The 14,222-nt window shown below is 38.4% G+C and overlaps 1 protein-coding gene across 3 annotated transcripts in view; it reads right to left on the reverse strand.

Annotated features, from left to right (window-relative positions):
* The window catches only part of LOC148081772 (partitioning defective 3 homolog), a 367,916-nt gene that overhangs the window by 67,479 nt on the left and 286,215 nt on the right, over positions 1 to 14,222 (reverse strand). For all 3 annotated transcript variants that reach the window (XM_087788810.1, XM_087788809.1, XM_087788808.1), the window contains one exon: positions 11,832 to 12,131. In XM_087788810.1, the coding sequence (XP_087644936.1) occupies positions 11,832 to 12,131 (300 nt within the window). The remainder of the gene's footprint in view (positions 1 to 11,831; positions 12,132 to 14,222) is intronic.

Consider the following 14,222-nt stretch of genomic DNA (forward strand, 5'->3'; position numbering starts at 1 on the left):
AACAGATAGACTTGAGCCATTCCTGTGAATCCCAGACGTTTTCATGAAAAACAGGCTGAGCTTTAAGACCTTTTGGCTCCGCGATGATATGTGATGACATCATTGACCAATTACAGCAGACTGACAAGGCCTTACACTGCCATTACTCTGCTGCAAGTGCCTAACAGCGTTTTTACAGGCATGCTGATGGCATTAGAAATGTCTGGTGGCCACGGGACAGTTTTATTATGTTCCACTCAGAGCTTCACTAGGTAGGGCTCAGGTGACCTGACAGAGTGCTTTCATGTCACATGCCAACGGAGAATTTTAGGGAGTCCGAAATGTGAGCGAGATGGATAAAAGTCGATTCAAACAGGTGGTTTAATTTAAACTAAATTGTATATTCAAAAAGTAGGTCATTTGATTGCCTGTTTAACAAGGTAGTTCCAAAACAGAGGAGTGTATAAATTAAATATAAACTTAAATTATTTTGGGGTTTCATGTAGATTTAAAGACAAGATTGTTTGGCTTTTAATTTCTGCTAATTGTCACAAAAACATAAGACACTTGACATAAGAAAAAGCGTATTAATTGTTTGACTTATTATTACTTAAAATAAAAACGGACTAATATAGTTATGTTGTTATCTATTTCGAGTTGAGTATTCAACGTAGTGTTTGGTGGTCAAGGTATGCGCTTTTTTTCCAGGTGGAATTAATTTAATTTGGAACTTGATTCAAAATGTTTTCAGAATTTTGATTTTTGAAGCCGTTTTATAGATTTTATTTAAGTGGTGGTTTCATAAAGATTGAGCTCAATATACGGAGGTTCACGTCATCTCAATGCTTTTCAAGATGTTGTGTTGTCATTATCAGTAGATGTCCACATCATTGACATGAACATGTTTTTAGGCGTTTTCTGTATGTGCAGCACATACTTACACATTATTGGCTTACTTTGGGTCGTGACTGATCACCATGGCAACAGCTACGGTATGTCAATATATGTCTCAGCAAGCCCATTTTGTTTAAAGCACAATGGCATGAAATACCTTTAATTATCTAAAGAGGGCAATTTCCAGAGAATTATTGAGCCTGCAGGTCCTATAACTTCACATCCCCACAATCAAAGACGTTATCCGCCCTTCTAATGGGTGTTATCGCAACAATTATCACGCTCACAAATCTGCATGCCTCGAGGTGTCTTGGATGAGGATGAACTTCAGTCACAGGTTACATTGCTACTTGAAAACATGAAATCTCGTCCTACAGAAGAAGTTTGAAGAGAAATCACCGACCAAAATATTTGATGGTTTTACGATTCAATGTTAGTATGTAAGTAAGTAAGTAAGTACATTTTATTTGTATAGCGCTTTTCCAGACCAGGGTCACAAAGAAGAAGATAAAACTGATGTATCGTACCATACCATACCATATGGTATAGTATAATATGTATCCTGTTCTTCTTTATTCCATTGCCTATGATAACGAATGTTCATTTTCAGTATTTAGTAAAAAGCATCAACACTTATGTCTTACAATATTTTCTGTTACTTTCTATGACAGGTCAGGATTGATATATATATACATTATTTTTAAGGCATTATAGTATAGGTAAATGTAGGGGTGATCCCTTTGATTTCCAAGTCTGATCAACCTTTTAATCCTTCAACTTTTCCAAAATTCTTGGCTTGGCCATGCCTAGAAAAGGGGCCAAAATTGAAAAAATGTATATCTTAATTATATTTATTTATTGTTTTATTTTTAATAATTATTTAAAAGGTTGAAATGCTTAAATAATTAATTTCATGGGTCGAACTTAGGAGTCAATAGAAAAGCAGGAAGTCCCTAATGTATAATTGGTTACAACATGGGTGGAAATGAGCTGCTTGGCAGACTTATGCGCTCTTTAAATGTTTACCTAATCCCTCACCCATACCAGTCTACATTAACTGCCTCTGTTATGACATGAAACAGCAACACTTCATGTTCCTTGTTTTTCTTATTTTCAATATAAAAACGACATGTTTGAAATACTCACTATACAGCTTTGAAATCTCGGTAAGTACGGAACACACAATGTTTAGTTTGTCTGTCTCCAGGCAACATTTCCGGCTCCAAGTCTGAGCTAGTTTTTCAGAGAGAACCGGGAAACCTTGCGATCAGTTACAAATCGCGTCGATCATTTGGCGATAGAAAGGTTTCAACAACATATTCTCAGAGTGCCGCTCAAAACAAACGCTCCGATTCTCTCCCAACAGTGGAGGAAAAACATTCCATGCCCAGGAAAAAAGCTTGTCTTTCTTATTAATATCTCCTTGGCACGGCTCAGCCGGCGATGGTGTAAGACATCAGCAGCCTTCAGGAGGGTGTCGAGGGGGATTAACTGCCTGTTTTGCAGCAGCTGATTGCCAGCAATGAGAAGCCCTCAGGTTCTGATTAACACGCGAGGTAACACCAGCGTCCTCCAACCATAAGCCATCCTCAATTTTCGTATTCATCCGGCGCCTTTTTCCTCGTCTCCGCCGCTCTCATTTCCCTCCATCTCCTCATGAAAAGTCATTAGACGCGACATGCAAGTTCCCATTTGCAGGATTTCTAACCCCCCCCCCCCAAAAAAAATGTTGATCAGTTCGATGGTGGAGTTGAAAGGTGTTCAACGTCGACTGCTCCCGCACTTTCTCTCCACCTCTCTTCCTCTCTTCACCTCCTCTCAGGCTGTTTGCTTTCTTAAATGAATGTAATGCTTCGAACGGAGAATAAATTGTCTTCTGTGTACTCCGACTCATCACATCCATCCCAGAGGGCCCAATCCAAAGTGAGAGGTTGGGGGGAAAAAAAAAGAGAGGAAAACAGGCCATGGAAGTAATTCCCTTGCTTTGCCTGCGAGACACATATTGCTATCAGTGTAAAAATCTCTGTGATAACAGTGATGTGCATTTTGGTGCGTTAGCCATCCCGGCATTATCAAGCCGGAGCAGAGTGGGCCGGAGGAAAAGGGCAGAAAGTCCCTGTCGATGTCGGTCACATGCTTCAGCCCTGATTCCAGGAAAGAAAAGAAAAGATATATATCTGTTGTGCCAACAAGTTTCCAGATTTATTTTGGTGCTCGTAATCAGAACCTTGCAATCTGTGTCCCGGAAAACTGAGGCGTCCTTGAAGGCATCGCCATAAGATGAAATCTGAGTACTCTGCTTCACTTGTGGATATTATTATTTTAATGTAGTAATGAAACAATTTTTAAAATAAGAACTTGGTTTTCACTCAGTTAATTTGTTCATTTTAGTGCTGCAGAGTACCTTCTTTCTAGTGACAGGCTGATGAAGCTTCATTAAACAGTGTCATGTTGTTGAGAGGTCAGTAGGTGGCGCTACCTGTCTAAACTGATGTTTCATTAGAACAGTTGTTGAAAACAAAGGAAAATAGTGCAGAGACCGCCATCTAGTGGACTCCGATAATAATGACACTGCTTCATGAAGCTTCATCAATTTTGTTTCCCCATTTAAAAAATATTAAAATTTTTATTTTACTTTATTTATTTGGTTTGGTGACCTGTATGTATCTTAATCGTTTTGAACATGAATTCCCTCTGTACATACAGTACACAAGGAACACATACTTAAAATTGGTATAAGGACTAGAACGTGAAACACACTTTGAATAAAAAAAGATATACTTGGAGACATAACTCCTGACATTGTATCTAATATTTTTTGTTTCTTTTTGTTAATCTCCTTTTTTCAATATTGCACCACAAATTTCTGAGTAAATTTTTTTTAAATCTTTATATATTTTTCTTTTGGAAACACCATCAATTAATACATACATGTTTGTTAAAAAAAACCTCTATTTCTAAGATCTCTTTTACAATGTAATGTATTTAATCATTTTATTTTTAGTTACTAGTAAATGTACTAGTAATGGTCTGATGAAGCTTCATGAAGCAGTGTCACGTTGTTTAGAGGTCAATAGGTTGCACTAATCGTTCATAAAAGATGTTTCATTAGAACAGTTGTACAAAAGAAATGAAAATAGTGCAGAGACCGCCATCTAGTGGACTCTGAAAATAATGACACTGCTTCATGAAGCTTCATCAGACCATCACTAGTAAATAGGCGTATTCAAGTTTTTCTTCAACGGCTTGTGCATGAAACATTCTATAGAAACTTTTTCTTTTCAAAGAAAGAATCGGTTAAAATTCAATGACCTTCTTGTTGGAATCATTGTCATGAACATAAGATTGTCTCTGGACTGATGAAGTGTCTCTCATGAATATCCATCTCAGTATTTAAGTTTGTGAACATAAAAACAAAATCATCGTATAATCAAGACTGTGATAATAGCAAACATTTAAAGGGGCAATGAAATCAAGCACTTCACGTTCATTTTGGATCCACAACGACATCCCGGGAAAACATAAAGCACGAAAAAACGCAAATAACTCAGTTAGTGACAAGGAGTTGCAATGAAATTATTTAGCCTCGCACGAGTCTCATTACAGCAAAAAACGTTGGTGGATGCAAGACATATCAATTCAAGTCCCCTGAGAGAAACACGGGTTGTTATTAGAGACTCACAAGCAGTTATTAAAGTCTTCACACGGGCGTTTTACGAGATTCATTTGTTTACAGATGAATTATTGAGAGGTGGGATTTAATCAAAGTTGCAGATGTTGCAGTCAGAAAGTGTTGTTTATCGGGCTTTGATTGTGTCTTAATGAAACCATGGACAATAAAGAAATCACGGAGATTGATTGTTGATTGCAGACTTAATTGCAGACACTAAATGAGAGGCGGTGGAGAACAAAAATGTTTGCGGTGGAATTGAGGGAGTGATCGTCTGATTGGAGCCGGCAATCTTCATCAGTGATGGAGTCGTTCACTGGTCTGTTAAGAGCGAAACACGCTGGAGCCGGATCACACCGTTACAACAACATTAATAATAATGATGATGGGAATCGATTATCCAGGGTACCAACAATCTCAGGGTCATTTCAGGAAGTTACAACAGAAATTTCGATAATGTTGGTGAGGCGTAGATGCTTGGGCCATTTTGCGCCCTTTTGCAAATTCAATGTGGCCAACATTTTCTATTATGAACTGTACAAGTCTGCCATCCCAAAATTGGATGTCTAGATCATAATCACTTCAGCTGTTAATATGCCCACTGTGTTCATTTTTTTTACCGCTTATCCTCCGTGGTGGCGAGCCTTTCCCAGTTTCATCGGGCCTAAGGCGGGGGACAACCTGGAATGGATGCCAGCCTGTCACAGGGCATTCAAAGGCAGACAACCATTCACATACACACTTATACTTAAGGATAATTTCCCCAAGTTCCAAATCAACCTCTGTATTGTTTTGGTTACTCTGGGAGGAAACTGGAGTACTCAGAGTTAACGAACGCAAAACAGGGAGAACATAAAAACTCTACACAGAAAGGTCAAAAGTTGGATCCGTCCCTCCCCGGAAACAAACCGGCAGCGAACCCCACTTATTCAAATCTTTTTATTCATTTATTTAATTAATTATATTATATTCTGCAACACCTCATATAGTTCCTGTTTCGTTTTTACAAAAATGACAATAAATGTTTTTTCCGATTCTGATACGAGAATGAAATCAGACACATATGGAATAACTTCCATCTGCTGTTATATATGGTCTGAGGCAATACTTTAAAAACAATAATAGCTCGTAGCAAAATATAGATGAAATAGAACTATTAACTAGTTCATTTTAAGGGCACTAATCTTGTATTGAATTAAATCATTTGAAGTGGGTGAACTGAACTTTGAACTAGTTCACGATGGCTATAAGTATATAAAGTTCTTGGCTATTTAGGATTGGTTGGCTAGAGTTTAAAGCCTGTGATTTATAGAGTTGGAATAGTACCTGCTCGCTTGCATCACCTGGCAGTAACAACTCACAGTGATCCCCACAGTAAACACAAATAAAAGTGTTGTTATTTTGACCCACTTTAAATCACATGTGTCTTAATGTGTCTGTGTCTCTTCGCTCCGTCTGCATTGTTTAGCTGGAGTTGGAGGAGACTTCAAGGGCTCTGCCCCGACAACACCCGACAACAACCCTTCCTGCCAGCGCCTCCACGACTATTTTGCACCCATGCTTGGAGGCGTACTCCGGCGCTGGTAATGGGAGCAGCAGTCAATCACTTTGCAGTTTCAAAAGCAATGCTTTGTTTGCACGCTTGCTTCCCATGGATCCCTCCGAGCCTCCACCTGTCAGGTTGTCGGGCGTAAACACGCCAGCCGACTCCCGTCACCTGAACCTCGCAGTCCCCTGGCAGGTGGAGAGGTTGACTTGTCAGTTGACGGTTGGAAATGGGGTCACTCTATTTTACAAAGCATTCTCAAAGCTGGTATAAAAACTCCAAAAATACACTGTATCTGTAAGATTATATTGCATTTACGACGACACTTTCTATTTCTATATATATTCCTGTTATACACTAAGATACCAAAGATATGTTGAACATAAAGAATACATACATTTACAAGTAGATAACTTGAAATTTTAATTAAACACTTCCAACATAACTAAAACTTTTATTTTAAGGAAAAGCAGTTCACGAAAATAAAGAAAAACATTGGCCTTAAAACTATTATTGATGGAAAAAGAAATCAGTTGACATCTCTGGAGAAGAAATGTTTCCAAGCAAAATCCAAGAAGTTTGACACTATTGGGTTATTTCTTATAGGGTTGTTTTTTGTGTCGGTTAGGGAGGCCAAGAAAAAGTATTCGAAGATTCAGATCTTGTCTAAACAAGAAGGAGCTTTCTCGCCTGCAGATACAAAACTCTGCAGTGAGAATCCTGACCTGCTCTATTAGAAGAACTTACATTTACCCGATCAGGATCAATTTTAAAAATCTGGTTCTTTCCGTCAGATCTATTCATGGTCAGACCTTACAACAGTGATCTGATCCAGCCTTACACCCCAGCTCGGGCTCTGAGGTCTGTGGATCAGAATCTACTGATGGTTCCTGAACACGGTTCAGGACCAGAGGATTCAGACTGTTGCTCCTAAGCTTTGGAACGATCTTCCTCTCCCTCTGAGTTTGATGGATCTACTGACTCCTACAAGAAACATGTTAAGACCTTTTAATTTGAGCTTTTTATTACATTTATTGGGGCTGTTGTGTTTGTTTTATGAGTTTTGGCCTTTTTAGCATTTTTTTTAAACAGTGTATTGTTTTTGATTGCTAAAGCGCTTTGTGACCCTGGTCTGAGAAAGATCTTTACAAATAATTACTTACTTAGATACAAGGAAAAACGAGAGGAAGAAGACAACCAATGAGGTTTAAGGTTGAGGTAAATGAGAAAAGGTCCAAAAGAACATTGTGACTATCGAGAATGAGGAATATCGCTCCATAATGACGAGGCTGACTTGCAGTGCAGACTCTTTAAAGACAGTTAATTTCTTGTCTTTAAAGAATTTGAGGCTAAACGGTCATAAAAACTTCACTGGGTACATGCTGAGAAACCGTTTACCTGTCACCCGACCTTTACTGGCCACTCTTAAAAGCAGGCCACGGAGAAATGCGACTTTATGGTGAAAACTGATATTTACATTGGCTTAATAAAACATTTCCACAATAAAATTCAAAATCACAACTGAAATTCTATTAGCTTTTTAAAGAGCATGGCAGAGCTGTGTAAACACCAGGGTCTATAAAGTGGAGGTGGACAGCAGACTGACAAATAGGCTTCTTTTTGTACCTCGATTCCATTCGACCGCCGTATAAAAAGCGATGCGGCAGAAGGAGTGAGATCTCTTGACGCACACAGAGACCAGGGGTCTTGGTACTGCTGAGTTTACAGGCTCACGTCTGACTCACTCTGGCTTTACAGTCACCGTGACCTTTTCATTAGGGCTCCATTACCAAAGGCCTATTAGAGAGAGACGTACACCCCTATTTATCCAGCTGCTGCCTCTTTATAGAACCTGCAGTGGATAAACAAGAGTGCTGCTTAAAAGCCTCCATGTCTCAGGAGTGAACACAGATCAGGCCCTAAAACGAAGTCAAGGATGTAACACGAAAAAATTACAGTAACAAGCGGCTCAACCTCGACTAAAAGGACCGTCCCTCTACCGGACGGCCCCCTAAGTGTCTCTAATTAGTTAAGTGGATCTCGGAGAGACTTCTTCTTTGACTGTATATTGGGAGTAAGAGAGCCACGGGACTTTGAAGTAAATGAGAGTGGTAACATTCAAGCATGCAAGAAAAACATTGAATTAAAACCTTGATACTGTTATGTCTCCGCGGACATTTGAAATGTGAATTTTTCGAATCGTAGCAGGAGTTTATCAGATTTTACATCATTTTAGAGCCGAGAAATTGGAGATTTGTGGATGTTAATGTAGCACACGGCACCTTTGTAGTGGAACCAGCAAATCCCAGACTGGATTTATCGGCATATGTGTCAACTTTTCCCTCCATTTTCTGGTTACTAGCTCTCGAACGATTAATGTGTAAAAAAAAAAGTTTCTCAATGCAAGACTTTTCCCATGATTAAGTTAAAAATGATATCTCATGCACACAAAGCTGAGTTCAACGAGAGGGAGCTAGACGATAAGATTAGTAGATTTGAATCTGGATAAGGGGTTATACACCTAGTTGGATAGTTCAGGTCTCACTAAGAATCTTTTATTTGTATGTCCTATCGCACCAGCTATCAAAACACCTGATACTGAAATTGGAAAATAAACTGATTCACATTTACATTACTGTGACTATGTTTAAAAGTTTCAATCACTCATACCAGCTGAAATACAAGTTTGCTTGTCGTTCGATTAAAACTGTTATTTCACAGACAGATACAACTTAGACTTAAATAACAGACGTATATTAAAAATGAACTTGGAAAAATTAAACATCCACTCAGAGCAGGTTCTTTTACAGTTAAATCACAATAAACCCGTGCCACCTGTTTATAGTAAATGTAGTAGTAAAAGAGTTGAGGCTCACATCTTTTACCTCATAAACACGGTCTATATAAAGATTTACTGGCCATGACATTCGTATCGTATCCATTCATCTTCCCTTGTGATGAGGGAAGGTTAAGAAAACAACATTGATCGATTAAAGTCCACTCATTTCCCCACGTTAGTAAACCTTCCTAAATATTTTACTCAAACACATAATGACTGAACTATAGCTCACAGTTTCTGCCTCTAATAAGTAAGTAAGTAAGTAAGTATTTTTTATTTATATAGCGCTTTTCCAGACCAGGGTCACAAAGCGCTTAAACAATCAAAACAATATTCAATAAAATATATACTTTAAAGGGCAAGATAAAAATGATAACACAACAGGAGTTCCAGAGAATCAAGGAAAAGCCTGAACAAATAAAAAGTCTAAATAGTTCCAGTGAATTTGTACAATTGATGCTTCACTACTTTGTCAACAGACAAAGAAGAAATCTAAAGACTATTTCTCTGTGTTCACTTTGAGAGAGAGAGATTTCTCAGAGGACCCTCCTCTGACGGCAGAAACTGTATCCAGGTCGAGGTTAAGTTCAGCTCGTTTTCTTCTTTCATAGTGACGACTCAGTGACAGGCAGGAATGAGGAGGCGTTCTTTGATCAACATTGTCTGTTTCCTGGCGTTTGACCTTCTCCTTAGTTCATGTTTTTACTGTTGAAGATCGAACAGCAGGTGTTTTTTTGGCCATTATATCCAAAACGAGGCTGTAAAAACATCTGTTTTAACCCTTAATTGACCCAATCCAAATTGGTTCTGTAGAAAAGTTCCAAGATCAATTCTGCTGAGAAGAAAGAATTGAGTGAAAATTGTGCTCTGCCGCTGCTTTCTTGTTGACGGGGAAAGTTCCATTACATTTAATTTGGAAATGCAAATGACTGTTTGTTTGTTATGATAGGCAAGTGACGTGACTATTGAATCTGAATATGTTTCAAGCTCCTTTTTGCAAAGCGTAAATAGAAAGCCCTGGAGCCGAATAACAAAACGCACATGTTATTATATCTCAAAGGCAGCAAACAAATATTACAGGCGCTGAGCCAGTCTGGCATACACAAGATATGCAAATCAGCAAGAGGTGCAAAACCAAACCAAAAAAAAAAAAGGGAAAGAAATAATGCAGCGCTGAACATGCAATGCATATTTCAAATCAAATCACAGCACTCAAATCAGCTAATCCCAGACAGGAAATGTAATTCCGTCCTGAAGTATGAATGCCTATAGCCTGCATCTGAGCTCAATATAAGCTTGTGTTCAAATTAACACTTGGCTACCAATTCTATCGCAGGTGTAAAGCCATGAAGGTGAAGAAACACTTTGAATAACCTGAACAACACAGTGTGAATTGAAATGTGAGCTCCCCGGATCTATACATTTACATTTCTCCATTATAAATATTGGTATGAAAACTTCAGGGAAAGTTCTTTTTTTAAAAGGGAAACTAATGTGTGGATTTAAGTGTAAATAAGTTTAAATAGATCTTGGACTCTATTGTACCCATCAGTATGTGTCGCTTTTCATTGAAATATTAACAATAGAAAATTATCTTAACCCCACTGAAAACACTGTATTTCTCTCTTACTAGGAAGTATATGGAAAAAGGGGCACTTGCCCTGAGAGGGAATTGAACCTTCCATTGGAATTAAATAAAAAACAAACAAACCCTTATTCATTACCAGCTTCAACAATAGATACGCAACTCAGTGACAGATCCTTAACACCATTCCTGATCTAAGATTGCCCATTTTATGGAAGATTATTAAGGCTAGTAAGAAAAAAAGATGTATCACTGATTTCCTACTTTAAACTCAACTAACAAATACAATGTGTATCAATGAAATGCAATTTTTTTATGAAGCCTCTTTGATGGCAGATGAACAGCTTTCCAAAATTCTACTCTATGCAGTTGCCTTACTTTGGAACCCCTTTAATAACTATGATAAATGTTTTTTTTGTTTTCCACGTTCGTTTTCAGCTGTGATATAAATTGCTCTCGAATCCTTTATTTGAAAGTTCCATCAAAGAATGTTTTTAAAAAACCCAGTTATAAAAGCAGGAAGTGACATCATAAACAAAATCTCATCTTCTGGCACTGAAGGGGTTATGTTGTCCTACATCATCAGTAACTAAATCACCAAAGTGTGAATTATGAATTCAGAGTTAGAATAATGAAATACAAAAGTTTGAATTTTGACATTAATGTGAGAATAACATGAGATTCAATTGAGAAGGTTTCAACTTCTGTACATTTTTAACTAAAAAAAACATGATCAGTTACGCTTTGTGCAAATAAACAAGCTTAAGCTACATTATAACCCTTAAATATAATACAAATATGATCTTTTCTGTCATGTTTACACAACATCATGTAGGGACTGTCAAACTAGGATAAACAAAAGCATAAATAATGGATGTAACTGCATTAATTTCTTCTTCTGCAGCAGCTTTCGATGTAGAGAGTCATATAAAATATTGAAATATGTATTTTTTAATCCAGTGTGAAGCTAAGTTATGTACCAGTTAACTGAAATAGCCATGAAAAAAAGGGTTTGTGTGAGTCAGTGTGGACGAGTGATCCCGTGATAGCAGCCAAAACACAGTCGGAAATTAAATTCGAACACAGCGAATTACTGATAGGCGCTCGTTGTCTTTCACCTTCGCTGTGGAGTTTGCCTTTAGGGAGCAGGCGGCGATAACGCTGTGTGAACGCCGCTGTCGCCATCCATGACAAATAAAAGTGAGCAAATACAATCACAACCGGGCTGATGCATTTTTGATGAAGTGTAAATGAACTTGGCTGAGAGCAAAAGACACAAAGAGACACACAGTGTCGTGTGCCTTCACAAACCCCTCACCTGTCTGCAGCAGCTGCCGGTCGCCCGTTGCGAGGCTTGTTGACTTGGGCGTACACGGCCTCCACGGGTGGACTGCTGGGCAGCGGCGGGCTCTGGGGAGGCTGAGGAAGGTGGTAGTGGTGGCTGGTGGCGTAGGCCTCCACGCTACTGCCGTCCACCGACGACTCGAAGGACCCGATGCCGGCGTACGGGTGCTCTTCGTCCGAACTCAGAGTGGTGTGGCTGACGAAGTCTTGGATCTCGGCGTATTCTCTCTCTTTCGCCTGTTTCTCCCGCAGCTCTCGTGTCTTGGCCTGGATTCTGAGGATGAAAAATGTAGGAAAATAAATACATTAATCTGAATGTAATCTAAACGAAAGAAATACTGTTTTTTGACCATAGTGAACATAAGAGTTTACTTCTCAATGGATCTTTTAAACCAGGGTTCCCAGACTCAACATGCCACAAGAATAAAGTTCTTGTTTAGATGTTATTCAGCTTCAAAACTTACTGTATTTCCTTCTTTAATGTTTTGTGGATTTTTACTGGGTTTTTACTGTGAAATTAGGCTTTTTCTGCAGTTGAATGTGGGTTGTTTTTTTATTTTTTCATTCCAGTTTACTAATAATCAAGGCTATATACATGACTACAATTGATGTGATAATCTTTATTCTCTAACACTGATTGATTGATTGATACACCTTTATTATTTTCACATTGGGGACAATTGAGTAGTCAAAGCAGTAAACAAAACAAATAACTTACCTAGAAATGCTAACACAATATATTAAGACACACAGTACATGTATTAAGAATACTATCACAAACAGTTATAAATTAAATACATCTAATAAAAATCATTAAAACGATACAATACAATTAATAATATAAAAACATGTTTAAAAAATAATAACAAGAAAATAATAAAATAAATAAACAATAAGATGAATAAAATGATGACAATGAACAATGCCACACTATACAAGTAAAACATTGGTGGTAATGAAATATACATAATAATTAAATTACTTTTTTTAAATGTACTGATTATTACAACTTAAAAAGAGGATAGAAAATAAACATTTAAAATAAATATATACAAATCACAATATGTATGTAATTCAGCAGCTGTAAACATATACATTTTACTAATGCACATTTTCACGTTTATTTTCTTCATCTCAGTGTCAATTAAAGTCCAACATTAAATAAGAAAAAAACGCCACGTAGTCATTAAACAACTCAATAAAGTATATATTAACACAAACAATCAAAAAGACGCTCCCACGGCTTCCCAAAAAGGGAGCGTATGTTTGTCTTGATCTTATCAGGCTGAAGAATGCATGAGGCCAGCATCAACTCAGTGCCTCCACTGACCCTTCATGAGCGTCTCTCTCCCAGGATCAACTCCTACACAAGAGCTCCTCTCAAAGCTCCCAGACCAGAGGAACACTCATGGGTTCCCGGTCCACAACTCTGAGTCATGGTGCCTCTCTAGCCTCCCCTCCTGGGTCGGAACCCACGTCGTACACACCACACCAAGTCACTGCTGCCACACATCTCAATCACCTGAGGTCATAACTGACCTTCGACCCCTCCCTTTCTCCAACTGCCGCTCACAGATGATTGACATACAAATCTAACCATGTTGACTTCCGACGTCTGTTACAATATCCGTAATCTTGTTTCACACTGTAAACGTTCACCGGAGCGGGATTAACCCAATTCCTGAATCCAACGCGTCAAGTGCATTGTTAATTTTCAGCTAATTAAAAATGTCCTTTTTGCGACATGAACGAGACGCTGACGAAATTGTGCGTGTTTTTGATTTAGTCTTTTTGCATCATCGCAATATAACAGTGGAGAGAGAGGCGAGGAATTAAAAGACAACTCCCAGAAGTCAATTCACCTGCCGTCTGGCCGGGTGATGTCACAGCCCTGCCAGGAAGGAGATCTTGCCACCGTTTTTTACGGAAATACCCCCCCGCCCCCCACCACCGTGGGCGTCGAAAACCCCTCTGGCATTTAACAGAATAATCGGATTCATAAAAACTGAGATATTGATATTTGGGATGACATAACGTCCTTAGCTTCTCTGGCGACACAAAGGCGACTTTTATTCCAGGCCAGACAGCGCTCATCTGACATTGATAAGGCAAATTATTTGATTAAGTAAAGGCTATTATAAAGAAGAAAAGATCCAGAGTCTGTTTTTTAAGTAATGCATGTTTACTTAAAAACAAAGTGGTGATAGTAGCAATGTTGTACGGCCACAATGATGATGATGATGATAAACTATGAATATATATAAAGTAGGGAAAGTATATGAAAGTAGTGGGAAAATATTGATGTCTTAAATAACCCTAGTTACCTTACTACGCTTCTCTCGAGGGCTGGGTTGTTCAGTACGGA

Source organism: Callionymus lyra, chromosome 4 (assembly GCF_982586985.1).
Source record: "Callionymus lyra chromosome 4, fCalLyr1.hap1.1, whole genome shotgun sequence".
Classification (NCBI taxonomy): Eukaryota; Metazoa; Chordata; class Actinopteri; order Syngnathiformes; family Callionymidae; genus Callionymus; species Callionymus lyra.